The sequence below is a fragment of the Ciconia boyciana genome, chromosome 9 (genome assembly GCF_034638445.1).
Source record: "Ciconia boyciana chromosome 9, ASM3463844v1, whole genome shotgun sequence".
Taxonomy (NCBI): domain Eukaryota; kingdom Metazoa; phylum Chordata; class Aves; order Ciconiiformes; family Ciconiidae; genus Ciconia; species Ciconia boyciana.
The window spans coordinates 13,570,723-13,598,536 of record NC_132942.1 but is presented as its reverse complement, the minus strand read 5'-3'; the positions used below and the strand labels follow the sequence as shown (position 1 = coordinate 13,598,536).

At 39.0% G+C, this 27,814-nt stretch overlaps 2 protein-coding genes across 7 annotated transcripts; one reads left to right on the top strand and one right to left on the bottom strand.

The window, feature by feature from the left end:
* Positions 1 to 4,675: 4,675 nt before the first annotated feature.
* Positions 4,676 to 11,661, bottom strand: PTTG1 (PTTG1 regulator of sister chromatid separation, securin). 3 transcript variants are annotated; one of them, XM_072872278.1, is made up of 6 exons: positions 11,501 to 11,643; positions 10,532 to 10,740; positions 10,043 to 10,221; positions 9,021 to 9,114; positions 8,042 to 8,191; positions 4,676 to 7,655 (listed from the first exon to the last, which is right to left on the bottom strand). In XM_072872278.1, exons 2-6 carry the CDS (start codon positions 10,611 to 10,613, stop codon positions 7,576 to 7,578), a joined length of 585 nt encoding a protein of 194 aa, XP_072728379.1. In that variant the 5' UTR covers positions 10,614 to 10,740; positions 11,501 to 11,643; the 3' UTR covers positions 4,676 to 7,575. The 3 variants fall into 3 exon arrangements, with proteins under 3 accessions (XP_072728379.1, XP_072728378.1, XP_072728377.1); XM_072872277.1 differs by having other exon boundaries at positions 4,678 to 7,655; positions 10,532 to 10,634; positions 11,485 to 11,644; XM_072872276.1 differs by having other exon boundaries at positions 4,683 to 7,655; positions 10,532 to 10,634; positions 11,501 to 11,661.
* Positions 11,662 to 11,797: 136 nt separating this feature from the next.
* SLU7 (SLU7 homolog, splicing factor) lies at positions 11,798 to 25,922 on the top strand. 4 transcript variants are annotated; one of them, XM_072872271.1, is made up of 16 exons: positions 11,798 to 11,947; positions 12,514 to 12,690; positions 13,333 to 13,486; positions 13,788 to 13,868; positions 14,461 to 14,625; positions 16,131 to 16,196; positions 17,782 to 17,829; positions 18,314 to 18,466; positions 18,746 to 18,843; positions 20,260 to 20,327; positions 20,532 to 20,671; positions 21,643 to 21,804; positions 22,303 to 22,407; positions 22,604 to 22,678; positions 22,934 to 23,038; positions 24,022 to 25,922. In XM_072872271.1, exons 2-16 carry the CDS (start codon positions 12,527 to 12,529, stop codon positions 24,199 to 24,201), a joined length of 1,764 nt encoding a protein of 587 aa, XP_072728372.1. In that variant the 5' UTR covers positions 11,798 to 11,947; positions 12,514 to 12,526; the 3' UTR covers positions 24,202 to 25,922. The 4 variants fall into 4 exon arrangements, with proteins under 4 accessions (XP_072728372.1, XP_072728374.1, XP_072728375.1 ...); XM_072872273.1 differs by having other exon boundaries at positions 18,335 to 18,466; positions 24,022 to 25,920; XM_072872272.1 differs by having other exon boundaries at positions 11,898 to 11,966.
* Positions 25,923 to 27,814: the final 1,892 nt, after the last annotated feature.

Here is a 27,814-nt window from a genome sequence, read left to right as displayed (position 1 = left end):
GGTCAAATTTACCTTCAGAGCTGCCCCAACCATGCTTCTATTTTTTTCTGCAGGACCTTTTCTCAAGTTGGAAATACGCTTTTACCACAGAGAGGCTGTGACAGCTCAGCTCCAAAAGACATTTCTGTCAAGAACGCTCAGGGTTAATTGTGAAAATGAAACCAAAACCTGAAGCCAAACCAAATGCCTGAATGTAAAAACTTCTTTCCTACATGTTTAAATAGCTGAAAAAAACAGCTGTTTGTCAGGGATTTTCTCCAGGAGTTGCCTTCCTGAGGAAAATATTCAACAGTTGTGAGCTGAAGCATGAGTGCCATCTAAACTGGGCACTGATGCCAGAACATGCCTTAATGGTATGACAAGGTAATAAAGGTTTTTCTGAAGTCAGAAATCAGTGTTTTCTAGGACATTCTGTTGGCTGTTTTAAGATCTATGAAGCTTACTGTACTGGTTTTGGCTGGGACAGAGTTAATTTTCTTCATAGTAGCTAGTATGGGGCTACGTTTTGGATTTGTGCTGAAAACAGTGTTGATAGCACAGGGATGTTTTCCTTACTGCTGAGCAGGGCTTACACAGAGTCAAGGCCTTTTCTGCCTCTCACCCCACCCCACCAGCGAGCAGGCTGGGGGTGCACAAGAAGCTGGGAGGGGACACGGCTGGGACAGCTGACCCCAACTGACCAAAGGGATATCGCACACCATGTGATGTCATGCTCAGCATATAAAGCTGGGGGAAGAAGGAAGGGGGGATGTTCAGGGTGATGGCGTTTGTCTTCCCAAGTAACCGTTACACATGATGGAGCCCTGCTTTCCTGGAGATGGCTGAACACCTGCCTGCCGATGGGGAGGAGTGAATAAATTCCTTGTTTTGCTTTGCTTGCATGCCCCAGCTTATGCTTTCCCTATTAAACTGTCTTTATCTCAGCCCACAATTTTTCTCACTTTTACCCTTCTGATTCTCTCCCCCATCCCACTGGGCAGGAGTGAGTGAGCAGCTGCGTGGTGCTTAGTTGCTAGCTGGAATTAAACCACAACAGTCCTTTTGGGCACCCAGTGTGGGGCTCAACAGGTTTGAGATAATGACAGATTTGATTGGAATGTACTAGATCGAATCTATAGCTGTTATTGCTGTTTAGCTATTAATCATCAGGCTCCTGTGCTTGTCATGGGGCTTGCTTGCCTTACTGTACATTAGAATCTAGTGCTCGTTAGTGGCTGCTTTTTGCTTTCACTGCTTGCTGTACTGCTGTACTGCTTCATCGTCTTACTCAGGTGTGCCTGGCAACATTTTGATAACAGCAATGGTGATGCGCCTGGGCTGGCAGATGGCCAGGGCATTGCTGCTGTACTGGACAGGCTGGAACTCCAGTGTGAACTCGAGTCGAAGAGACTATGACCTGTGGATGAGCCCATGCAGGAGCAGGACACCCCAAAGCATCTGTGGCCGTGAATAAGTCCATGCCAGAGCAGGTACATCTCAAAGCATCTGTGGTTATGTCTGTGCCACAGCACGTATACCTTTGAAGGGATTGTGGCCCAAGGATAAGTCCACACTGGAGAAGGTGCACCTCAAAGCATCTGTGGCTGTGTATAAGTCCATGCTGCAGCAGGTACACCTTGAAGCATCAGTGGCTGTGCATGAGGTCATGCTGGAGCACCTCAAAGCGTGTGGCCATGGATAAGCCCACAACAGAGCAGGTACACCTATGGCTGCAATCCCTCCAGGGGTAAGGCCATGTTGGAACAGGTTTACTTCTGAAGGCTAGAAGTTGAATTCAAGATACAATGAGGGAAATGTTGTCACTGAGAAGGATATGTCTCCACATACATCTTATCTATCACCCTGCATCATTCTGGCTATTCTTTAAATCTTCAGTGTCCCATGCAAAAAGCTTTCCTTCCCCCTCTTTCAAATCCCTTTGTGTATAGCTACACCAATCATTATACCATCCCACAGGAAGCATCTCTAATTCTGCTTTAAGTAACTGAAAAATGATACAAGAAAGAATCTCCATCACCAAAATGGTACTTCCATCTTACTTGATCTTAAAGGTCCTCAGCAATTCATTAAGTTTAACATGTCAGTTAAGTGATATCCTTGCAGACTGAATCTTAGATTTTTTCAGTGCTATGTAAATCATCATTACTAGTCATAATGAGATCAAATAAAGTCTGATCTTGTTCCTGGTTTAAACTTTTCCAAAGTTAGTATTTGGGATGGGTTCATGTCACTTCAGATGGTGATATCAAACACAAAGGACATACCTGATACATGCCCTTAAGCAAAGAATTCAGATCTGCAGGAAACATACTGACTCAGAACAGTTTTCAAAGCAAATAAACAGTTTTTCAAAGCAAGCTCTCCCCTCTTCCAGTTTTTACATGTTCTCCCTACGCATAATAATCAGTTTTGTCCCTTGACTAATAGGAAGAGGAATCACTTCTACTGGAGCCTGTACCAATTCACTTAAACTGGCTATATGATACAAAGGGACTTAAGATGCTTTTACCCATTGGGTACATATTTTGAGCATAAGTGCTCAAAGGAAGCCCAGCCTGAGCCACTGAAGACCAACATCTGATAACCTCCAAAGACTCCACCTTCTATACAGCTTATGGAAATAATTTGGCTAGCACAAAAAACGAAACAATATCTAGAGCTAGAAGTGTGCCTTCAGCTCCATGAACCTCCCTCCAACTTCATTAACTGGGAGAAATTACCTCACCTGTTAGAAAAGCAGAAAACACCCAACCCAGTAAGTTGTTTGCACACTCCTTTTTCATCCTGGCATTCTTCATAATCTGACTGCAAGAAAATACCCGTTAGGGCTGTTTTATAACTTTTCCCTCTAATTTTGTAGATCATCCAAGCACAATGGGCCCACCCCTCTTTTAACTTGTCTGCAGTTAGAAGTAAATTTATCAATTATGCTCTTCTTACATGCTTCGGAAAGTTATCTGCAAAAACACATGCTTGCACAGCCAGATCCCAAACAACCAGTTACTAAATATATATTGTGTATATAACCTCATTATAGACATGTTGATCTGATCAGTGCCTGTGTCTCTTGGAGCACAGACAGTACCGTTTTGGGGCTAGTTAGAGGGACATTATTGTATTTCTATACAGTACTTCACTAACACTAATAAAACTACAATGAAACTAAAAGTTACAAGATTCATGGCTTTGCTAACCCTAGAGAGACCAATTGCCTCCAGGCTTCTAATTTCTGGGGTTTTTAAAATAACAAAAGATAAAAATGCCCTTGGCTGATATACTATTCCCTGTAGTCACAAGGCACACTGAATTCCTTAGTGCTGACTCTTATCCTCTGTTTCACACTAATGAAGCAATGAAACCCATTACAGATGCCTGCACTGTGCATGATGTACCAAAGGCAAACATCATCACACCACAGCTGTCAGGTTGCAGGAGTGAGAAGCCGTAATACATGCTGTTACCATGGTGCCACCCGCTGCCAGAACATTACAAATAGGATGAATTATCTGACATGCACTGAAGTCATTTTATTCAGCCTGCTAAGAGATTATTTTTATATGAATCTCCAAGTTCTCCTTACAGAAATTCAGGTAAGGATTTAAAGTGATTCTCACAGCCAGAATGCTGTCAAAGAAGATGCTTTACAGAGTGATAACCAACTAAAAAGGTACCTGCTCTGTGTACTTGGTTACAATCCAGATTTCCCAGTCACAGTACACAGTTACACTGGCCTATTAAGGCTCATTTGAACTGAGAACAAGCCACCAAGCAAGCATTCGTTTTCATCACAGACATCCATTTAAAATCCCAGATATCTCAGGTCTTTGCAGGAAGCGTAAACTCAAACAAGTAAACCAAAACATTACAAGCAGTTTTAAATAGGACTTCTGTTGTGCAGGGTAGTGCTCATACACCAATTTGAACTCAAGTTGCATCTATTCCTGACAATACCCCAACAGAAAATAAAACTTTATAAGTATAAAAAGCTCTGTATATCAACATTAAAACAGTTAAGGAAATTGATTTTTCAGTCACCAGAAGTCAGTGTTAACACCCAACTGAAATGGCATGAAGCAGTGCAAAATTCCCAGCGACCAGGCTCCCTGTGTCTCATGAAGCTGGCACTTCATGGGCTGACGCCAGCTAGTCTTGCATCTCTGAGGCTAAGACAGTTGACATTTTCTAAATAGCAGATTATACTTTTGTGACTGTGATCTGCTCGAGTCACGGCAAACAGGAAGCTCAATCCACAGATTGAGTCTCATCACAGCTTTGTTCTCGCGCAAGTCAGAAACATGTATTTCCCTTTAACCCCGGCCAGCTAATTTGAAAAGTACATGAAATGGGGAAAATAAAAGCCAGCTGAAACAAATGGATCTTTCTTATGAACATTTACAAAATAAAGCTTTGTAAAAGCAAAAACTTGATCATGTATTAACCAGAAATCCCAACGAGAACAAAAAGCCCCAGATGAGGTACCCTACTGTAGGAAACAAAAATAGTCCCAGTCACCTAAAATTTGGTGCCGTGAATTAACATCTAACCAAAATTGAGGTTAAACATCACCATTCATCTGTTATAGAGACTTCTTAACTCTGGGTTTTGTCATGGATGTGTTTGAAATTGGACATTAGCATTTATTTCTTTTTAATCTTTTAAACCAAAAGGATCATGGCCAACATTTTAAAAAGCTAATCAATCTTTAAACACTAAATATTCATTAGCTGTAGTGGTAGTATAAAGAAAATTATTTTTGCATTGTGTTGCTGAATACAGATTTATATCCCATACACATGATTTCTAGCAACACTCGTGTTTTGGCTCAGAGGTAGGCTATGTGATGAAACATACCTTTTTGATCTCAACTATTTACAGATAAAATGTTGAAAACCTTGCTTGCTTCTTACTTTGACTAGCTTGTGGTGCTTGCCAGCAGCTGTAAGAGACAGTATTTGTAGAAAATCAGATGAAACACCCAAAAGAGGATCCCACAGAAATGTTCTTCTGCAACCAAAACACCCTTTCATAATTTTATTGAAAAAAAAAAATGGGGGTGGGTGAAGGAAAGGACATAAAACCTATGACTATTTATTTTTCCCTAGACATTGAAAGGATTAATAATTTCAGTAAAATAAGATTACGCAAGTGTGAACTCATTTAGTTTATTCTAGCATTATTACCCTATGTTCTACACTGCAGCAGCATTCTCATGCAGACCAGCAATATTCCAAAGTCTGACTCATACTGTGCTTTCTGCACACCCATTCCACTATCCCCACAAGTAAAAAGATTTTGATTTTGAAGCCCAAAAACTATCAGTACCAAGAGGCCTGAATAATTTAATTATCAGCTTTACAAACATTATACAAATGCTCATCCATTTTGGTATGAAATCCTACAATTAACAAGCATGTTTTAAATGTTTGAACATGCATGCATACACACACATGTGGACATGTGTGTCCTCTCCAGGACATCTTGTCCTCTCCAGGCAAGATGTCTGTTTGTACATACAAAAAGTTACAGCCTACATTTATGTTGATTTAGTGTCATTGCCTTATGGTATCTCATACAACATTATCTTGTGTTTTGCATATCAATGACTACTTTTACCTGTGTGGCTGCATAACAAGCAGCCACATGATGGCACTATGTAACCAGTTTCAGTGCCTTACTTACAGGCATTTTTCTGTAAAATCGGGCTTGGACTGTTTTCCCCCAGCTCATTTGAACTGGTGAAGACAAAAAGTCAAAGGAAGATGCATTTTGTCACTTTCTTTTATAGTTCTTATGGCTTAACTCCTGTGGCTGGTAGACTGTACCCATCAAACTTTAATCACAGCTGAGATGACCAAGTTTTCAGAATCAAAATCTATTAAAATACAATTAAGGATCAGCCAAAAGCTGAAATCTCTATAGAGAATTTCCTTAATTGTATCTTTTTTCAGTTTAGTTTGATATTCCTCTGAATTCTTTGAATTTTCAAACCAAAGACAACAGATTGGAGATAAAGACCAGCTATTGTATAATTCATTACAATTTAACACATTGGCTGATACCCTGACAAGTTTGAGGAAGAAACAGAATGAATGCCTGTTTTTACTTCCAGATGTCTGAATTCAGAAACAGCAACAGCAAATTTCTAGTCCTAAGAGACTGAAGGTCAGAATTTGCAACAGGACAATTCCAAAGAGGCCCATCTACCCCCTGACAAGTAAAAAGCATTAAGGAAGTAAACATGTCTTGAGGAAACATCCAAAACTAGGAAACAGTGCAAACGGGTATTCTCTGCTCTGCCTGTTACTCTTTTCAAGACTAAAAGTAGCCTTTATTAGTTCTGTCATCACAGCAGGGCAAATGTATTCCCTTCAGCACCTGCAAATGAGACAACCTATTGGAAAACACAAGGGCTCCTTTTCTGCCTGCATTTTTAGGTTTCCTAGAAACAACAGCATGAGAGTATGGTTACACATTCACACCTCATCTTCACATGCAGTCAGGTTGCAGCCACGGTATGCCTCCAAGAAGCAGAACTGTGGGATGCAGCACTGACCCATGCCAAGTTAACCCCATTCCTTACCTAGAGCATTTTCATCTTTTAGTCAGCTTGCAATCATTAAAGCATATTTGTTGTTACTTCAGACAGTACTGTAAGTGCAAGCTGAAGAGCTGGTCTTGCCACTGCTTGCAGTTATAGTGCCAGTGTGCTAGTGGTAAATATGACAAGGCAATTCCTCCTGTTCAGAGCTCAGGTGCATCATGGAAGGCCAGAAAGGCTTTCTACCTTAGCAGATGACCAGAACCTGTGTTCTGGCACAGCATTGTGATTCATGTTAAGGATGAGCTAAAAGCTGAAGGCAGCTCAGGCTGCTGTAATCCAACTAGATCAGAGTACTGCCTAGGAACTATAAAAGCAGTTTAACTTAAGTGAGGGCTGACCACCTCTACAACTGACTTGTCTTTGTGATGAAGAACTGGACTTGAGGCCATTACAATGCAAGAGAAGAGACTGAACCTGTGTGCTTATAATTTAAAGGATGGGGTTGCACCAGCCTTTCCTCACAGAGCACAGACAGTACCCAGCAGTGAGAGCCACAGAATGCTGTGACAATTAAAGGCAGTCTACAGCTGCATAAGAATCCAACATATACCATCTTAGACAACCACTGTGAAGAGCAAACAAGTTCAAGAAAGGAAAAAAGCCAGAAGAGTACTAGCTCTAGTACTTAATTTACACTAGATACACAGATTAGTTTAACCCTTGCATGTTTAATGGATAAAGTTACATAAACAGTGAGGTCAGAAGGGCCTCTTAACCTATCATGACCACATAGTCTAATCAGCAGGTACTAAGTCCTGGATATGGTTCACAACAGTGAATTATAATCTTGCTTAGAAGCTTATCCAGGCTCTGCTTTAATTGCTTGTCAGATAGCCTCCTTTTCAAAACACTATTTTACTACCTGCATCTTGGGTCTACTGAAAGTAGACAAGTTATTATACAGGTTAGATTAGCCTTTATTAAAATACAGAACTACATGAAATTTGAACTCAACAGAAGCTTCAGAATATGCATTAAAGGTAATAATTCAGAGGTGGCATGTCAATGATCTCATCCAGGGTAGCAAGGAAGTCAGCAGTTGATTGTAGCAAGTCTGAAAGTTAGAAATAGAGCAAATCAAGTTTCTCATGAAACCCAGAATTTATACTCTAAAATAAGCTAGCTCCCAGTGGATTAGCATAAACCTCTTGAATGACTAGAGGAAATATTGGCTTATACAAACAAACAATTCAACTTAACTGATTAGTTAGCAATGCACTGCAAGAGACTGCTCAGCAACATCACTGAGGCCACTACCTGTACTAGTAGGGTTGATCAGTTAAATTCAGCTTGACTATACACCAAAAGCTGTTTGATACTAGTGTGCTATTCTGGTAGTTAGGACAGCAGTGGCAGTTCACTACTGCAGCCAACAAGCTTCCCTCCCAAACCACTAATGAGCACTGTATGTACTGAAACTCATGCTAAGTTTCCACCTACCAGACTCCCATGAAACCTCTTTGATCTTCACAGGTGAAGGAACCATGTTCACACATCTGTCATATGTCCTTTCAAATATCATGAGGGGAAGACCATGCAGATTGATTTTGCTTATTTCATGCTCTTCAGGAATATCAAAATTCTCAAAGTCTGTTTGAGAAGACACACTGTAGTTTAGTAACAGTAGCCTGGGAATCTGCAAATTCTTCTAGATCAAATGAAGTAGGAGCAGGTCCAAAACACAATCCAACAGCTCCCTCTTACAGGGTATTTATTTGCAGTTACACCTTAGTTGTTCATAAAATCTCATACTAACACTTATCAAAAGACTAGATTGCATAACAACAGTGTAAAGCAGGAGCTTTTAGTAATTTCTTTCCAATCACTATACTAGGTCAACTTCATCAAGCAGAGCATATATTTCACCAACACCAAAGTAGTCTTTGGTACAGTAGTTTTTGCACACTCACTTCCACAAGAACTGGATAGTTTAAGGACACACTTTGAAGGACTGAGATAGCACAGCCCACTGCAGATATTCTAAGAACAGCTTTAGAAGTTTCATCATCAACTATTATATCCTAGAGCAGTAATAATCTCTTCATTTATAAGTTACCATCTTGGCATACACTCTTAAGAGAAGTCTACTCTTCAGTACTGCTTAAGTATTCCTTCAAGTACTTTTCTACCAGTTGCCCTTTAACTAAGAGGCTATAGCATGGTTATTTGGAACTAGTTTCCTGCCACTATAATAATGGATTCAGACTACTACGAATCTGGGGTACCACTATTGCAGTTAGAAATATTTAACAAGAATGAGATAGTACTTCAGAAGTAGCAAGCACCCTTATGTTTAAGAAAGGACTCCAGAGAAATGCAATGCTGGCTTGTTTGCCACAATAGCTTAGCCAAAGTCTTACAACAATGTCAACATGAAAGCCTGATTGTTCATTTTAATAATTACACCAATAGGTCTTACTTCGAGGATCAAAAGGAAACATATTTTCTATTTCTGGCCAGTCTTCTTCAACCACTGCATCACAGCTTTCTAATCCAGCAGTCTTTTCAGTAATCTTAAAAAGAGAAAGTCACATTATTTGAGCTACTGTAGTTTCTCATTGTAGCACCTTTGTAGTGGCTTTTCTGTGCTATACAGGTCTACAGACAAGAATGCCTGCCATATAGTATTCAGTTATGCCTAAATTCTAATACCTTCAACACAAATAAGCTGCAGATGGGCAAATGCTCCAGTTGAGTTTGTGTAGTGCAATACTATATACAGTGGCAACAAATCACTGTACTAGAACATTTAGGCTCATAATATTAAACTCCTGATACTTAACATGTGAACAAGACATTAACTCAGACTATTTTCTCTAGAGGCACTTCTTTGCCGTTAGGTACCCCCAAGCTGTTGTACTCCTTGTGCCTATGTAGGTATACTGGTTTTGGCTAGGGTAGAGTTATTTTTCTTCCTAGTAGCTCATATGATGCCATGTTTTGGCTTCATGATGAAAACAGTGTTGATAACACACAGCTGTTTTAGCTATTGCTGAGCAGTGCTTACACAGCATCAACACCTTTTCTGCCTCTCACCCCACCAGCAAGTAGCCTTGGGGTGCACAAGAAGCTGGGAGGGGACCAAGCCAGGACAGCTGACCCCAACTGACCAAAGGGATATTCCACACCATATGATATCATGCTAACAATGAAAACTGGTGGAGAAGTTTGCCAGGGCTGCCATTGCTCAGAGACTGGCAAGGCATCAGTCAGCTGGTGGTTAAGAAATTTGTTTTGGTTTTCCTTGAGATTTTTAATTATTAAATTGTCTTAATTGGAAGAGTAAAAGTGAGAACTCATGGATTGAGATTCTTTCCCCCATCCCACTGAAGGGAGAATGAGCAAGCAGCTGTGTGGTACTTAGCTGCCTGCCAGGGTTAAGCCACAACAGCAGGTAAACTATGCATTTTTCCCCCCCCTGTAGAAGTGTGTTATACTCACTTTGTTTGTAGTGCAAGGCTGATTTTTCTGTCTTATCTTTTCCATCTTGCTTGTGACTTCTTCAGTTCTATTCACATTTCCAAGAACCTTTCTGACAGAGTGACATGTGGCTGGAGATGTACCAATTGTTTTTTTAGCACATGGAGTGTTAACTTGTGTTCTTTCAGATAAGACTTTTGCTAGAGAATGGGGGGGGAAGAAAAAAGCAAACTTTAGCACCATATCAACCCTAAAGCTTGCTTCAGTAAGTGCATGTGCTGGAAAACTAGTTGTCAAAAGTCATTGTTCACCATTTATAACTCAGGAGCATAAGCCCCATCTATGACAAAAGCACAAAGTTATTTTCACAGTAATTGATGAGCTTAGCAGAATTGGTTAGATAATTAGATCTAAGAATAGAAAACTATTACTGTTCAAAACAGTGATTAACAAAACACAGTTTATGCACTTCACTTGATACCCTACTGGCTTAGGGCAGCATATACGCACAAGATCCTGAAGGGAATCTTAGCTGATTCTTAGTAGCACCTGCTTCACCATTCTCCTTATCAATAAAGATTAGCGTTGCCATCTTCAGGTTGATGAGACCACTCTGGAAAGTCCATACAGGAAAAAGAGGAAATCTTGTAATTTCTTCCACCACAGCACACTTTTAAACAAACCACATTAAAGACAACATAGCTGCCACGTGCTGGTCCCTAGAGGAAGGGGAACAAACCCATACTTCATACCATTTCATAGTAGTTTAGCTACAGACCCTTATGGTTGAAGGCATTATTAGTGTACATAATAGGTTCATAGTCCTAAAGGAGCTTGTATGAGTTTGGGAAAGCAGCAAGGTCTCACCAGCAATCCTACACAGAAAGATCTAGTACCTTTGGTTTGCTTTGTCTCTTCTTTGTAGTGTTTAACTGTTTCCTCAATACAAGAAAAGAATACATCTCCTAGCTCAGCAATCCAGTCCTTAGCTCAACTTGTAGCACTTGAACAGCCAAGAGTAACACCAGTTATTTTACTAGCAGAGACATCTTTTCACCAGAAAACAAAACCTATTAGAGGACACCCTATACAAATAGATTTCACTACTGGTTTTCAGCCCCATCCGAGACAACAGATCAGAGCACTCCCTTGCACTGTTAAGAACAGCCAGGCAGCTCCCAACTGGAGCCTACCACTGCTATTACATAGGTGGGCAAGCGATTCCTCATTCAAGAGAGGTCTGCAGAAAAAGCTGCTTTTAATTGGTATAGCCTGAAGTCAAAAGCTTAAGCACAAAGTCAAAGCAAGACTTACAGCCACAGATCTCAGCACTTCCCTTATTTAAGCCACCTTCTGGTGACAGCTCCAGAAGCCCCCTCCCTTCTCCTGCACTCAGAGGAGACCCCGGCTTTAACCAGGTAACACCAACCGCCTTCCCAGCCCTCCCAACCAGCCACGCTTACCCAGCCGAGGGCTCACCTCAGGAACTACCAGCAGCTCTGAGCGCTGAGGCAGGACAACAGCGCATACAAAGCAGAGCTAGACCCGTTTCGGGTCACGCAGAGCCGCGCCGCAGACACCCCACCTCAGAAGACAAAGCCGCAGCACCCAGCGCTCCAACCGCCGGCAGGTTTTTAAATCGCCTCCGCATCGCCCATTGGCTGCTTCGACCGACGCTCAGCAGCCGATTGGCTCAGCAGCGCCGCTTCCGCGCCGCCTCACCTGCTCCCCCCCGCGGCTCCACCCCCTGATTTCCGGGGGCGGGGCAGGCCCGGGCACGGGCAAGCCCGCGACCGCCCCGCAGGCCCTGGCGCCGCGTTACTATGGCGACGGCGTGGCGCCGCCCCTGGCAGTGACTGGTTCTTGACGGGGCAAGGCTCGAGGCGGTGCCGCGGTGCATTGTGGGGCGGCGGTGCGGCCTAGCTGGTAAACAAGGGCGGCGGAGGTAGGGGGTGTCCGGGAGGGCGGCGGGGATCGGCTGCCTGAGCGGGGGGCGGCCGCTGAGCAGCCGCTTTGGGCTCCGAGGAAACACCCGCGTCCTCGCGGGCCGGGCCTGGGGCCCTGGTGGGGCGCTGCTTCCTCGCAGTCGCTCTCAGGCCTCGCCTTCGGGGTGCGCGTAGGCCCAGGTTTGCGCGTTGTGCGGGGCCCCGGCGGGCTCGTGGGGCCTTCCGGCAGCCCCGGCCTGTCCGTGGGCCCTGACCTCCCGTGCAGTAGTGGGCGAGTCCGGGCGGGGAAGGCCCGATAGTGCGTGTCCTGACGCTGCGTGCAGAGCTGCTGCTGTTCGTCCCCATCACGTATCATATTAGTTAGAGAAGAGAAACATTAATAAGATTTTTTTTTTCCCAGCACTGGTACTTATTTTTGTGACAAGATCTATGTCAATGCATAATACAGTGTTACTGGTTTAACTGAATGATACAAAACCACGTTGAAGAACTGTGCTGTCAAATGGTATTGATCTGATTTTTCTTTTTTTTTTTTTTTTGTTACAGGTGAAAAAAGAAAATGGCATCAGGGACGGTAACAAACACCACTTCTTCAGGAGGATCAAATGATGTGAGCCTGGAGGAACCAAAGAAGATGACAAGGGAAGACTGGAGGAAAAAGAAGGAATTAGAAGAACAAAGAAAACTAGGAAATGCACCTGCTGAAGTGGATGAAGAAGGAAAGTAAGTTTTATTAAAGCCATGGTTATTCTAAAGGCACTGATTAAAAATGTCTTTTTTTCCTGTTGTGATTACAGAATAATCATGAGGGTGATACATGATTTCTACATGAGTCATTGTAGAAGTAAATAGTTGAACTTTGTGAATTTGCTTTTAACATTCCACTCATCCTCAGAAGACAGATATTTTCCAAAAACTATAGGTTCAGTGTTTATCTACTGTGATCCACTGATAGTGCTGCTAAAAAGTCCCATCTATGCAACTACTTCCAAGTGGTACTTTAAAAGTGTCCGAAACGTAGTACTGGGGAACTTTACTGCGTACCTTATCTGTTCCCTCTCTCTGCTTTTACAAGGCTCATTGTTTCTGAGAAATTTTACTATTTTTGTGCTCAGTAACATTGCATAGAATAAGGTATTTGATTTGGAGTCAGGATTTTAGGTGAATTAGATGGCAACAAAATCTCAATGAAAGTTTGTGTTTATCTAGTTAAATTAGAGCTCATTTTGCAATGCATTGTAACAGCTTCATTATTTTATTATCACTCCTAAAGCACTGAACTTTAATGTGAGAGTTATTTGTTAGGTTAAGTTGTTGTGGTTTTTTTCCCTATGCCATGTATTTATTACACAACATCTTTTACAGAGATATCAATCCTCATATTCCTCAGTACATATCCTCAGTACCATGGTACATAGATCCCTCTAAAAGACCTACACTAAAGCATCAGAGACCTCAGCCAGAGAAGCAGAAACAGTATAGCTCCTCAGGAGATTGGTACAAACGAGGAGTTCAAGAGGTATGCAAAATATTTTTGTCATAAAATAAAGATTTGGTTTGATTTTGTGAGGAAATAAGAAAAGAAACATTGACTCCCTATAAAGACATAACTCCGGTTACATGTTTTTTGAGAGGGACAGAAGCTGGGAATTCTTATTCAGCATCCAAATTGCAGTGTTTGGTAATAATCAAAACATGTGTTCTGGGTTTGGGTAGACCACACATACTTTAGTTGTACTGAAAAAATGAATTAGTTATTGGGAACACACATATGAATCTTGCCACAAGTTTGTACAACACTTTCTTTTTTTATTGTTTAGCATGCTATAGCAACTAGATATCGTAAAGGAGCTTGCGAGAACTGTGGTGCATTGACACACAAAAAGAAAGACTGCATGGAGGTAAACTTGACTTTTTTTGATGTTTTAATGGTTTTGAAAACAATGTGAATTCTAATCTTAGTGAAAAATAGCTAGCTATAGATAAAATAAAAATTACTAGTTTTGAAAAAGCTGTTTTGAAAAAGGTTACAAGTATTGAAAGGTGCCTTGAAAATTTCTAAAGAAATTGTTATGTAGGAAAAATGAAAGGAAAAAATGCTACTATTCAGGGGTTTGCTCATCAATTCTGTTTGTGATAAGTGCTGCAATAATAGGTGAAAATGTTTAGCTCTTCATGTTAATTTGCTTTAACTCAAGTGCTGCTGTTCCTGTCTTTCTGTTTCATATCAGCTAGAAGCCATCCCCAGAAACTGTGTTTTAATTGCTTTCTTAACTGTGGAAAATAGAGTTAGAAATTGATGGGGTTTGGAGTCAGTTGCACTACTTTAAAATACAGAAATGAACTACTTGCATTTATTTACAATTCACAGGCTTATAGTGCTGAATTTAACTGGCTTTAGAAGAGCTCAATGGATACTGTTTTTAAAGGGATGTCTGAGTGACTAACATATTTTAGTCTAATGGCCTGATCCAACCATTTTTTTCCTTTCAGAGACCCAGGAAGGTTGGAGCAAAATACACAGGCATGAATATTGCACCAGATGAACATGTGCAGCCTCAACTAATGTTTGATTATGATGGAAAGCGAGATCGTTGGAATGGTTATAATCCAGAAGAGCACATGAAGATTGTAGAGGAATATTCCAAGGTTGATTTGGTATGTAGGTGCTATGGTTTACTGGGGAAAGCTTCAGTGTTTGGCTGGGCTGGGAGGAGGAACATTTGTTATGTGCACTGTTAATATTTACCTTGTGCTGTATTCATAATGAAAAAGTGAGGTGGATTCTGTGTTTGATAGCAGACTTTGCTTAAACTGAAAATTCAGATCAGAACTGGCAACTGAGTATGGGTCTGTACAATAAATGAAGTGTCTCTCCAGATTGCTTACTTTTTAATAGACAAGCCTTAGAATTTATTACCCAAGATGCAGATTGAATTGCAGGCAAGAAAGGAATTTATTATCTGGCTGTATTAGAGCTGATAAACCTGTATCTATTTTGTAACCTCATTCATGTTATTTTACTTATGAATCCTTTTTGTTACCATGGTGGAGCAGTAGACTATTTGTACATGTCTTTATGCAGATCAGCACCTTGCTGTTGCAGTTAACTTTCTATCTGAATGCACCAAATCCATGTGGACATTCTTAACTTTTTAGAAGAAAAAAAAAAAGTAGTTTACTACCTTGGCTGGATGTTAGACCAGTTCCAAAAGGTAGTTAGTTGCCTAACTAATTCCCTTCAGTGCCTGGTCCTCAGTATTTTCCTATAGCGCATAGGAAAGCTAATGCTAAATGTGATCTAATCAGTGTGTATAAATGTCTAATGGGAGTGTTTAATGGCAGAGCCATACTCTTCTCAGTAGTATCTAGCGACAGGACAAGAAGCAGTGGGCACAAATTGAAATACAAGAAATTCTGTTTAAACATAAGAAAAAAATGTTCTACTGTAAGGGTGATCAAACAGTGGAACAGCTTGCCCAGCAAGGCTGGGGAGTCTCCATTCTTGGAGTAATCAAAACCTGCATAGACATTGTCCTCGGCAACCTGTTGTAGGTAAGCCTGCTTTGAGCAGGGCGATTGTCCTTGGCGGTCTCCAGAGGTACCTCCAACATCAACTGTTCTGTGGTTCTATGATGTCAAACACATACAAAAATTCACTACATGCTGCTTTAGAATCTCACTTTAGATGCTAGACTTCGGTGCTTCCTGGATGAAACATAAATGCTCGCAGCATCAGTCATGAAGTACCTTAAGCACTGAAGTTCTGAACTAGATTATGAGGACACAATAACAAAACATGTTTGTTCTTAAACACTATTGAACTAAAATAAGTTCTCTTTCTTAAATTAGGATGCACGTAGTAATGATATAGCTTCATAAGCTCTAGTAAACTGTTTTATTTAATAGTATAATATAAAATAGTAAAATGGTTAGTGTATATATAGGTTCCTTTCCTTGAAGCTCAAAAAACAATACGGTAAAGCATAGGAGTAGAGGAGAGAAGCTCTAGGCTGCTGATTTTGTTACAAGCACCCAGAGAATTAAAACCTCATTTTTTTATAATAAAGAATACATTTTAAATGACAAGTATATGATAAGTAATACTACACACTTGCTATTAAAAAGAAATATTTAAAAAAATGCATTTTCATGATACGCAGGCCAAACGTACACTGAAAGCCCAGAAGCTTCAGGAAGAGTTAGCATCAGGAAAGCTGGAGCAAGTGGTAAGTAAACTAAATCCTAATTTATTTTTGTTTAGGCCAAATAAAAATGCAACAGGTTATTTCTGCTCTCTGATGCTTTTATTCTCTATACAGGGTCTGCTATTGTTTTTTATGCCCTTCAGTAATTTAAAGATTTTCCTAGCACCAGCATATTCTGTGTCACATTCAAGAATTTGAAGCATCTTCTTTCAAATGAGAGTGACTTTGTTTTCACCTTATTGGCAAAAATTCTGCATGATTATTATTCTTGATAAAATTAATGATGTGGATTTTTCGGTCAGAAAGACTTGTTTTCCATGTAGTAGTTTTATGTACTGAAATGGTTTTTTGTATTTAAAGATTGTTATGTCTGACTAGTGTTGAGGTAATGACTATTACGTGACTGTGGATTGTTTTAGTAATGCTTAGTATAAATTGGAATAGGAAGGTATTTTTTTTATCTTAGAACCAAACTTGTTTCTTCTTCAGTCATTGCTATTACTATTTGCAGTGTCTCTGGTTATTTGAAGGCTGAGGATAATCTGTTTCCCTCTGGCTTATAACTCTGCAGAGTTTGCATCTTCCACTAACTTCTACAAGCTCCTCTTATAAAATTCTAATTTTAAAAGGCATTTCTGATAATATTCTAAGTTTATAAAATGGGGAAAAAGTAGAGATTGCTACTGATCAGAAGTAGTTTTTTTAATCAATATGGTAGGAAAGAAAACACCAAGCAAAAGACTACATACAAATTGGGCCTCCGTTTTCCAGAGGTTGTCACGTTGCATTTTGTCACTAGATGGCAGAGTGAAGTTAATCTCCAACCCAGCACAAATTACAGCGTTCTGACCTTCCTGATAGAAAAGCTCCTTTCTCTTTTTGATGCCTGTTTTCACCACAAGGCAGCATTGTTGGCTTCATATACTTAGTCCTAACAAAATGGAGCTGAAAGAAGAAAAGTATGTTTGAAACATACGAAATATCTCTGATGGAGAGGACCAAGACTGATTGCAATTTGCATAGTCATTGCTGGCCAGTTTGCTGGTCAGTCTTCCAGGAGTCATAGTTGTTTCCATCTTTACCACTGCAAGTATTCTCAAGTTAGAGGCTAAGCAAGTTAAAAAAAATTTGTCTGTGTTTCTCCAGATTAAATTATAGTTTCTGATTCATGCTCAGTATTCCTGTCAGTCCTAACTAAATACTTGCATATGCATATCTTCTTAATTATTTTCTTTAAGCTTTCAGAGTTGAATCTTGGTTATATTTACATGACATGAAATAGTATAGTCTAAACCAGTAGTATTCAAAGGCATAGCAAGCTCTAAATAACAGTGACAGTTCTAGAATTTGCCGTTCCTGCAAAGGCTTGGAAATGTAGTTGGGAATACAGTGCAAAGGTCTCGAACATGCATCTGTGATGGAGACACTTACAAGCTCTTTCCTAGAACGTTCAAAATATAGCAGTCTTTGTGCATTTTGTGCCACAGGTAAATTGTGTGTTGCATCCAGCATCAAAGCTCTGCTTTGATTGTTCTTTATCTCCCTGCCATCTTTCTTCTTTCCACTATCTTGTCTTCTCTGCTGATGTGCTCTTTGTTTGCTGCAGAACTCCCCAAGACACCAGTGGGGAGAAGAGGAACCAAATTCACAGACAGTAAGATGATTACCCACTGCATCACACCATGGGCAGAAAAAAGGACCTGTAGTTAGTGGAACAGTGAAACAAAGGTGGCATCAGGGTTTCAATGTTGGGTTCATGCCACTCGCTGCCTGTTCTTTTGGGCAGAGGTTGTTGGATTTCATAGAGGGGTTTTTGGTTTTGTTTTAACTCCTGTGTGTTGTCAAACCTTACAGAGACAAGCAGTAACTAGTTTTTAATATGTGGTATATTTTGCCCAAAATAACTGTTTTCTTAATATCATCACAGTTACGTTTTTGTAACTGTTTCCATATGAGGAAGTCAAGTACTTTAACAAGAGTATTTCTGAAAATTGTTGAATGTTAGATTAGCATGTTACTAGCATAACAGCACACTTAAGCCCAAGTAAATGATGCTAACTTTTAACTACAGGGATTGCAGAATTTTTAATGAAACCACTAAAATCAGATTCTTGTACTTGTCTCTAGAGTGAATTTAGAAGTTTCCCATCTCTCCTCAGGAAAGAGATCATAACAGTGAAGATGAAGATGAAGATAAATATGCAGATGACATTGATATGCCTGGGCAGAACTTTGACTCTAAAAGACGTATCACAGTTCGAAATTTACGTATTCGGGAAGATATTGCAAAAGTGAGTAAAGAATTCTTTACAGATGTTCTTTTGTATTCATGAGAATTAACTTCAAAAAATTGTACACTCAATTATTAATGAGTTTGCATATGGGTCTTGGGATTTGGAGGTTAAGGTCTGTTCTCAGTTCTATTCCTACTCATGTTACGACTTCGTCAAGGTCATCCTTTTACACAGATACACCTTTCTAAAATGTCTAAGCTAGGGGATACAGTAGTAACTTCAGTTCTTCTAAAATCATAAATATCTAATATCTTGTATGCTGTTTTCTTTTCCTAGTACTTGAGGAATCTAGATCCAAACTCTGCTTATTATGATCCCAAAACAAGAGCAATGAGGGAGAACCCATATGCCAATACAGGCAAGAATCCAGATGAGTAAGTTAAAACAGGGTCATGCTTGTGTATCCAACAAAACTCTGTTAAAAATGAGATTAATAGTTTTGTATTTTCTTTTATCTGTATGTCCTTTTACTAATGAATCTCTAGTCAGTTATGGGTAGAAGTAGTAGTAAACATGGAAAAAATTGTTTTATTTAGCAGTACTTTTTGTTTTAGTATAGAAAAGTGGTATTTTAGTAATGCTGGCTCTTTATCTTGAGAGATATGTGGACCACCGTTTAGTGTAATGATCTGTACAAGGATTAGTCTGCTGTATCTAGAGATAATACCTGTAAACAATAATGATGTTTATGTAAAGTATTTCAGTAACCAAATCTTAAACTTCATCCCTTGCTTGTTTGGAGGCATTCAGCACTGGAGACTAGCATGGAGTATCTGTGGTACCTAACTAAATGCCTGAATTAGAAGCAAAAGCTCCTTATATATTAGTGGAGTCTGCCTTAGAAAACGTCTGAAAGCTTTGGCATTGTCTAGATAGACAACTTATTATAGAATGCCATAGGCTGGCTTTTGGCTGCACATAAGGCTGTCTCACTTAAAACCCGAGTCAAGCACTTGAGCTGTGACCCTGCCGTGACCTGTGTAGTGCTGTGGACGTACAGAGTAGACAAGCTCCGAGTAGAAACATTTATTTAGAGTACAGTAATTGGATTAGCTCGCTGCTTGAAATAGAACGGCAGTGGCTAAATGCTAGCAAATAATGCCCTTTCCGCCTCTCCTTGCCCCCAGCTAGAATAATGCCAGTCGGTTCTTTTTTTTAAATGCAGGTGCTTTCACTTCTCTCCAGAGTCATAATTTGACCTTTGTTGAATCTGTGTTTCTGCCACAGCATTACAGACTGTAAATTTTTCAGAGTGGGAGATGAAAAGTGTGGGAAATTGGATTGTTAACGTTGTTTGATTTTCAACCTGTGTTTGATACACTCATTGTGAATCTCTTAAAGGGGTGTGCAAAAGGTAACTGAGAACAGTAAAGCTATTTCCAGGCTTTAACCCAGTAAAATACACTGGGTCTGGGTGGGAGGAGAGATTCACAAATCCAAAAGCTGAGAATCACTATGCTAGAATATCACCTACCATTCATGCATATTTATTGTGCAGTTGGATGCAAGCTTGACTCATGGTACTTGGTATCCCAGACAAAGCTCCAGGTCTGTGTCGTAAGATGTTTCTGTGCAAATATAGGCATCAAATATTCCAAGTTGCTTTCATGACTCTATGGGGAGCCTAGACTTTCATTTCATGTATTGAGTTGAATGCTCCTTCCGCTCCCTCCATTCTTAACTCTCAGGGCAGAAAGGAGAATTTTTACTTTCCTGTTGGTGTTCCATGATTGTATCTAAAGGAAATCACATTGCTTGAATGCTAAGAATCATATTGTTCTTTTCTGCAGAGTTGGTTACGCAGGTGACAACTTTGTTCGCTACACTGGAGATACCATTTCAATGGCACAGACTCAGTGTAAGTGAGCTTTGGGTTTTGGGGGTTTTTTTTGAGGAAATGGACTTAAAAGGCTTAAGTTAACAATGCTTCTTTCTTGTAAAGGAGAAATAAATCTTTTTAGATCAAGGCTTTCTTTCAAATTACTACAGAATTAAAGATTGTAATGCGAATGCACGTGTCAGGTTTAGAATAAATATTGAGTGAAACCTCTTGTGTACACAGTGTTTGCATGGGAGGCTTATGACAAAGGCTCTGAAGTTCATCTTCAAGCAGACCCTACAAAATTAGAGCTACTTTATAAATCCTTCAAAGTGAAAAAAGAAGATTTCAAGGCACAGCAGAAAGAAAGCATCCTAGAGAAGGTAATAGACATTTGGTTTTATTTAATAAGAATTGTGTTGAATTTGAAGTCTGGGTCTTAGGGAACAAATAAGATTACTAATGCTGTGTGAAAATGCATCAGCTGTTCTCAGCAGCTTAGATTTATAAAAAGATTTTTATATCTATACACACTATCTCATCAATTGGATTCATTATGTTATTTAATATGGGAACTGTTGAAGATCCACTGGTATTTCTTTGGATTATTGGGAGCTGTTCCCTTAAGTGTCAGAATTTCTCCAGTGAAAAATCTGACAGCAGTATGTAGGAGGAGTGGGAATTTAGATATTTTTTCTTTTTAAATAATACAAGTGATTGAAAAAATTGTTTTGCTGTTTAGAAGTGGTATCTTTTGTAAAATACCCAAGTAACTGTCTCTCAAAATTATTTTTAATTTTTCTTTTCTCTTAAATGTGAAAACCAGAATTTTCAGACTCGAGTTTTGGGTGCGGTCTTCTAGATAAATATTTATTTTATATTTTGCTACTGGTTTCTTGGACAACTGATAAAGAACTAAATAATCCATTTAGATTCTAACCTTCAACATTCAAGTTTGGAGGGGGACAGGAAGTACTGCTGTGGTTATACCAGAGCCTTTTGGTTTGGTCTGAAAAGTTTTCCTGCTTTGAGTGAGGAATATCACTGTTGTAACCCTCCAAGCATTAAAAAAAAAAAAAAATCACCAAAAAACAAAACAAAAAAAAAACCAACACCAAACCCCCCAAAAAGTCAAAACAACAAACAAAACAAACCACCACCAAAAAAACACCACAGTGGTCATAGGAGGAGATGTATTTCTCTCTTAACTATTCACTAAAGATTAAGCTGTCTCCATCCACTTCTTTTGTCCCTTCTTCAGAAGGTACTGAGGGTGAAGATTTTGAAACATAAACTACATAAAAGGTGGGTTTTTTTCCAAAACTATTATATGTCATTTCTGTATGCATTTTAGTATGGAGGACAAGAGCATCTAGATGCCCCACCAGCTGAACTGCTGTTAGCTCAAACAGAAGATTACGTGGAGTACTCTAGACATGGAACAGTCATCAAAGGACAAGAGAAAGCTATTGCTTGTTCTAAATATGAAGAGGATGTAAAGATCAACAACCATACAGTAAGCTCTAGCTTATGTAAAAATTATTTAAAAAATAGATTCCTTCCCATTGGAAGGGAATGAGGTATGGTAGGATACAGCACGGTATAATTAATACAGCAGATAAATTTCTCCTGTCTCAAATGTGACACTCGCTTTTCTATTAAGGATGAATTTCAAGTTGTCATGGTTGCGATGTGAATTTGAGGAGTTGCGATGACAATCTTAAACTGAAGGGGAAGTTACTGTATTTCCCTTTGACTTTGAATACGAGTTGATTGCATCCTGTTGCTTTTTTCTTTTTTGAAACTGTACCTGTAAGGCTAATGTAAAATTGCAAAAGTATTTCTCATAACTTTCCCTTCTGGATTGTTTGAATAATTTATCAGGTTATAATATAATTAATTATAATAATATAATTATAATAATTATAATAATGTAACCTCAAGAATAAATTGCAGTCTGTCTCTTATGGAAGTATCATTGTGGACATAACTGCTATGTTGTCTTCTCTTGCAGTGCATTTGGGGTTCATATTGGAAAGAAGGCAAGTGGGGTTACAAATGCTGCCACTCATTTGTCAAGTACTCATACTGTACAGGAGAAGCTGGGAAGGAAATTGCTGTAAGTATTGTCTTGTTTAGTCACTTGGAAAGAGCTAAAAAGCATTCATCTTCCTACCTTAAGTTTTAGACTGTTTTGCTTTTTGGGGGGGGGTTGTTTTTTTTGGGGTTTGAGGTTTTCAGTTTGGTTTTTTTTTGTTGTTCTTCCCCTTTCAAATGTGCTTAGTAAATGGGTGTCCTTCTTGTCTATTGTATAGAGTACTGAAGCAAGCTTACTGGAAGAGCAACCCAGGGAGGAAGAACATGTAACAAAACCCAAAACACTGATGGAGGTAGGTTGTTTCCCTTTCTCAGGAAGGCAGATATTTTTCCTCAGCATTTTAAGAGATGGAAAGATATTTATAACTACAAAATTATGTAAGTCATAATGAGTCTGAAAATTTTTAGACTGTGTTATTAGGTCATTAATATCTCTACTGAAAACTAAGCTCTCAAATAGCATTAATAGATGCTTGGGATTTAATGGCTTGAACATTACTAATGTTCGCAAGTTGAATCTTAACAGTAGCTGGTTTTCCACCTTACAGATCCACCAAGAGAAACAGAAAGAAAAGAAAAAGAAGAAGCACAAGAAGAGCTCAAATTCAGATAGTGAGGGTGAAGAGAAAAAGAAGCAAGAAAAACTTAAAAAGGTGCACTATATTCTTCAGTGGTTTTGTAGCAAAAAGTTCTTGAAATATATTTTACAACTGTGTCAGTTTTATGAAGCCTATAATTCAGTTCTTGTGGTATTTTGTGGGATGTCCTTTGATGCTAATTTTAAGCTAAAGCAAATTTAAAATGCTGTTAGATGTTCTAAAGTACATTCCCTATTTCTCAGGCAAACATGCAATAAATATTTAGTTTTGGAAGACTGAGTTCAGAAGATTTAGAACACTTCCTTTCTAGGCACCTATTACAGCTGTAGATCTATAAAAGACATTGCAGAACACAATGGTTTGGGTATTGATGGGGAGATCAAAGGCACTGTCAAAGCTTAACTTGAGACTTTTTATCCCAGACTTGGGCCCAGTCTCACAGTTGATGCAATAAATCCATCCACCAAGCTATCTACTGGCTGATGCTAACAGCCCTTCCTCAAGCACAGCAGCTTGCCTCTGGATATTCAGAGTGTGAAACTAATGTTAAACTATGGTTAATCAAAGCATTGTACAAATGCAACTTCTTTGCAGTAGCAAGAAGAAGCAACAGTAGTAGTTTGAGGAATGGGATAATATGTATTTCAAAAAGCACCCTGACTGGAAAAAAAAAACAAAACCAAAAAAAACCCAAAGCCCAAGCCCCTAAGATCACGTGCTTGCTTATCTGCTTTTTTTACTTGCTGGATCGTGACTACATTTTAGGCAAATCCAAGGAGTTTCTTACTTGATTTGGGCAATTGGAAAGAGATTAAAGTATCTTGTTTGCTAAATATCTTTTTACCATAATTTTATGTTAAACACTAAAAAATAAGTATTAAATGAAATGTGCTGTAGGTGGGCCAGGCAGGTGTGCATTGCTTATCCCACCATTCTGCCTGCTGCTTGTTCATTATGCTAGAATCTAATACAAACTTTCATTGTTTCTTTTGCTTAACTTTCATTGTGGTTTTTTTTTTTCTTTGCTTTCACTTCAGGCACTGAATGCAGAAGAGGCTCGTCTTCTCCATGTTAAAGAAATCATGCAGTTAGATGAGAGGAAGAGACCATACAACAGCCTATATGAAACCAGGGAGCCAACAGAAGAGGAAATGGAAGCATACAGAATGAAACGTCAGAGACCTGATGATCCCATGGCCTCTTTTCTTGGACAGTAGTCACCGTGAAAATCATTTGAATACACAAGACTTTTTTCATACTTGTTTACAACTCTGTAGACACTTGCTTACCTTCCATGTGTCTAATAAGTGTCAGAAATAGCAGAGACCTTTTTTTGCACCAAAGAAGATGGTGAAAACTTCTTTCAACAGACATAAGCAGTCCAATACTTACAGCAATTTTATATATGTGTGTGTGTATACATATACAGTCACAAATATATATATACACACACCCCTATATATATAGAATTATATGTATATATAAAATACATACACCTACTATGTCAATTCTTTATTGGAAAAGATCTGATATTGGCTGGAATTCTAGGTTCGTTTGGCCAACTAATATGTGCATAAAGTCATGATACATTCAGTAAAAGTGACTATGCCAAAGAAATGGTCAGCAGGTGTCACTTAATCTAGAACAAAAATTGTTGAAAAACAAATTGATACAGCTACTGAAGCCTCTTATTTGTAAAGGGAGTTGCCTGTCACATGGGTTTAAAAGGAGAAATAGTTTCTTTCTTGATCACTTTGTAGTAAGTATTTTGGAAATGTAAAAATTGATTGCTTTGTACAATTTTGGTTAAATTAATGTAAAGGTCTTAAATGCTGTCCAGCTTTTTTAATGAAGAGGTTAGGAGAAGGTGACTGTAGGGCTTTTAAATTCTAATTCTGTTTCTGCAGATGTTAACATATAAATTCCAGTTGCAAAGATCTGAGTTCTTGGTTTTCTGTTTGATAACAGTATTCATCTTACCCTTATAACTTCCAGAATCCTGTTACATGGTGTAATACAAAGTGTCAGGCTCTAATACCTTGTGATAATGTCAAGCAGCATCTGCTTTGTGTTTGGCAGTATTAGTCCTTAAACTGGGAGTTATCCACTTTAACTATTAAAAGTTGAAGAAATGGGTGAAAAACTTCACAGCATAGAGTTGGAAGGCTTGAGAATTATTTCTGTTATGGCTTAAACTGTCTTATTAAACATGGCTTTTATAACCACATTTAATGTGGTTATATTAATGGTAGGACAAGGAAGACTTTGTAATCCTGGCTTTTCTTCTTAAAATTAAGAACCTAATTACAATTTCCACTTTGTAAATAATGAAGGAAGTTACTGGAAGAAAACGAAATAGTATGTTAGGTCTGTAACATGTTGTACCTGTAATTTCCACCTGTAAAGCTGGTTTCCTTTTTTTTTAGGTTTTCTCCAAGTTTGCTTCCCCTTTATTTTTTGTTACAGAAATACTAATTCTGAATGCAGAATTTTGTAAGACTTATAAATCTGACTGCAGACTTTTATTTTATAAAACTTGATTTTAAAATCCTCCTAGCACTTGCAAAAAAATATAACCAACTAGTGAGATCAAAGATCTGGGGGTGGAATTGTTAATATAACCAAGTACCAGAAAGGAAAAACTTTAAAGAGTAGAAATCATCTTTTGCAGAAATTGCTTTTATGTTTTCACAAACAATGTGGATTTAGACAGTCAGAGGGGGAAAAATACTAGGGATATAGTTTCCCTTCCGCTATACTAGTGACTCACATTTGCTAGGTTTCCACATCAGCTCATGTCTTGGCCTTTCTAGGTTATGGATAATTTCAAGGGAAAACTGCTCTTTTCCACAAGTAATTACATACAATAAACATACATTTAAGTGTTGTGTATGTGATTTCACAGCCGCTTCGAGGATTGAGTATTTCAATTTCGCATACAGAAATGCTAATAATGGAAATTCTGCGTTATTCTGCAACGTAGTTCCATATTAAAACTATCCGTGATATTCTCATTGAGGATCAACATTTTAGGTTGAGTATTTACTGTGTTCCAGAGATCCTCTGGTATGACCTGAATGCAAACTGTCCTTGGATGATTTTTCTGAATTAGCTGAACTGTAAACTATGATTCTTCTCAAGGCTGTAACATCTGAAGTTCTGGCCAGCATACTTCCAGCTGCAGATACCAACTGCTGTTGTCTTAGTCAGTGCCAAGTTCAATCTGAGGGAAGATGAGGTGTCAGAAGGGTCCATGTTATCAGCTCCGTGAGCTATTTAGGTACTTTCTAAAAGTAGATAGACACTTGATTCTTTATAAAGGAGGCAATTCAGAAATGACACTGAAAAGAGCAGTTTAGAATGAAGAACAAATAATTCACCAGTCTAGGCACCCTGTAAAGTTCAGATATAAACTCTTGTTTAGTAAGTATTTTTCTTACATTCAAGAGAAAAACGGGAAGAGAGTTAAAGGTGTGTGTATTTTAGAAGCCAATATAATGTGTTCAGTGCTACAGAGAGACACGTTTATTACAAGTAAACATACTGAATTCCACCTTAAGCATACTCATGTGGATGGATTTTCTTTTCAATACCTGAAGACATGACTGTAACTTACTTTGTGGCGTGCCCTGTCTTGCTCTGCTAAGAGAGAGCCTATGGGGAAGATGGACCAGTTTCCTCTCTGGTGGAGCAGAAAGGCATCTCCAGGGGAAAAAGCAATTAGTAGTGTTTTATTCAAAATATAGTTCCTTGAGCTTGTGAATGTTGCAGAGTAGATCCTGTCTGGATCAGTCTCAACAGCTAGAGGACAAATGAAGCTTAAAACATGTTGTCCTATTTATATCATAAAGGTTAAATGTTAAAGAACATTGTGGATCTGATCACGAGGATTAATTTCCCTCCATCTGCTTCCCCTTGGATTTGGTATGCAGTATGACCGTGCATATCCAAAGACCGCTTCCTATTGCACAGGAAGAATTTTTCCTTTCTGAAATGAGTTTGAAACAAGTTTGTAGGCTAGCCTGGACAAAAACGAACATACAATGAAAACAAGCATACTCTAGCAGAGACAGCTGAAGTTGAGAACTCCTGTTTCTTGCATGCATACAGACAGAAGCGACACGAGAGAAAATTCTTAGCCTGGTAACACAAACTAGTCAAATTCTCAAATCATAATACAAGACAGACCCTCCCAGCACATTCAGGGTAGCTTTTGCTGAATCTTGCCCTTGGCAAAGCTGAAAAATTACTTTCTCAACTCCCTTTTCAACAATTGCTTCAATTGCCTCATTTTTCATCCTGTTGAGTACTGGTTGTCTGAGCCATACTCAGTCTGCAAACTGTGCACTAGCCAGCTGATTTGAAGACATTTGCATTTTTAGAACATGTAGATTAAAACATTCTCCTTTTTTTGTTGTTGTTGAAAAGTTTAAGAGTCTATGTTATCTTTCAAGGCATGCCAGAAGGTAGTTCTTTTACTGTCTCCATATATCTTTGTAATTGGATCTTTATGGCGTTCCTGAGTGGGTTAATGAAAGAGATGCACTGTTCTACGTGAGCGTAATTGTTTTAGGCTGTTAAGGGATCAGAAAAAAAGCGGGAACGATAGCAATTAGTTAAGGATGAAATGGAGTTCAACTTTTAGGAAAAAGACAAAACAGAAGAGACAGGATTTTCTGTGCCCACTAGTGCCTAGTGCAACCCAGTAACTGCAGTTTTCTGTACCACTTTTGGGTATAACTTTACTCCATTCAGGCCAAAACACTGTGGCCTGAACTACATGCAGGTAACTCCTCATTGTTCTGTTAGCACTCCTGTTTGCATTCATTT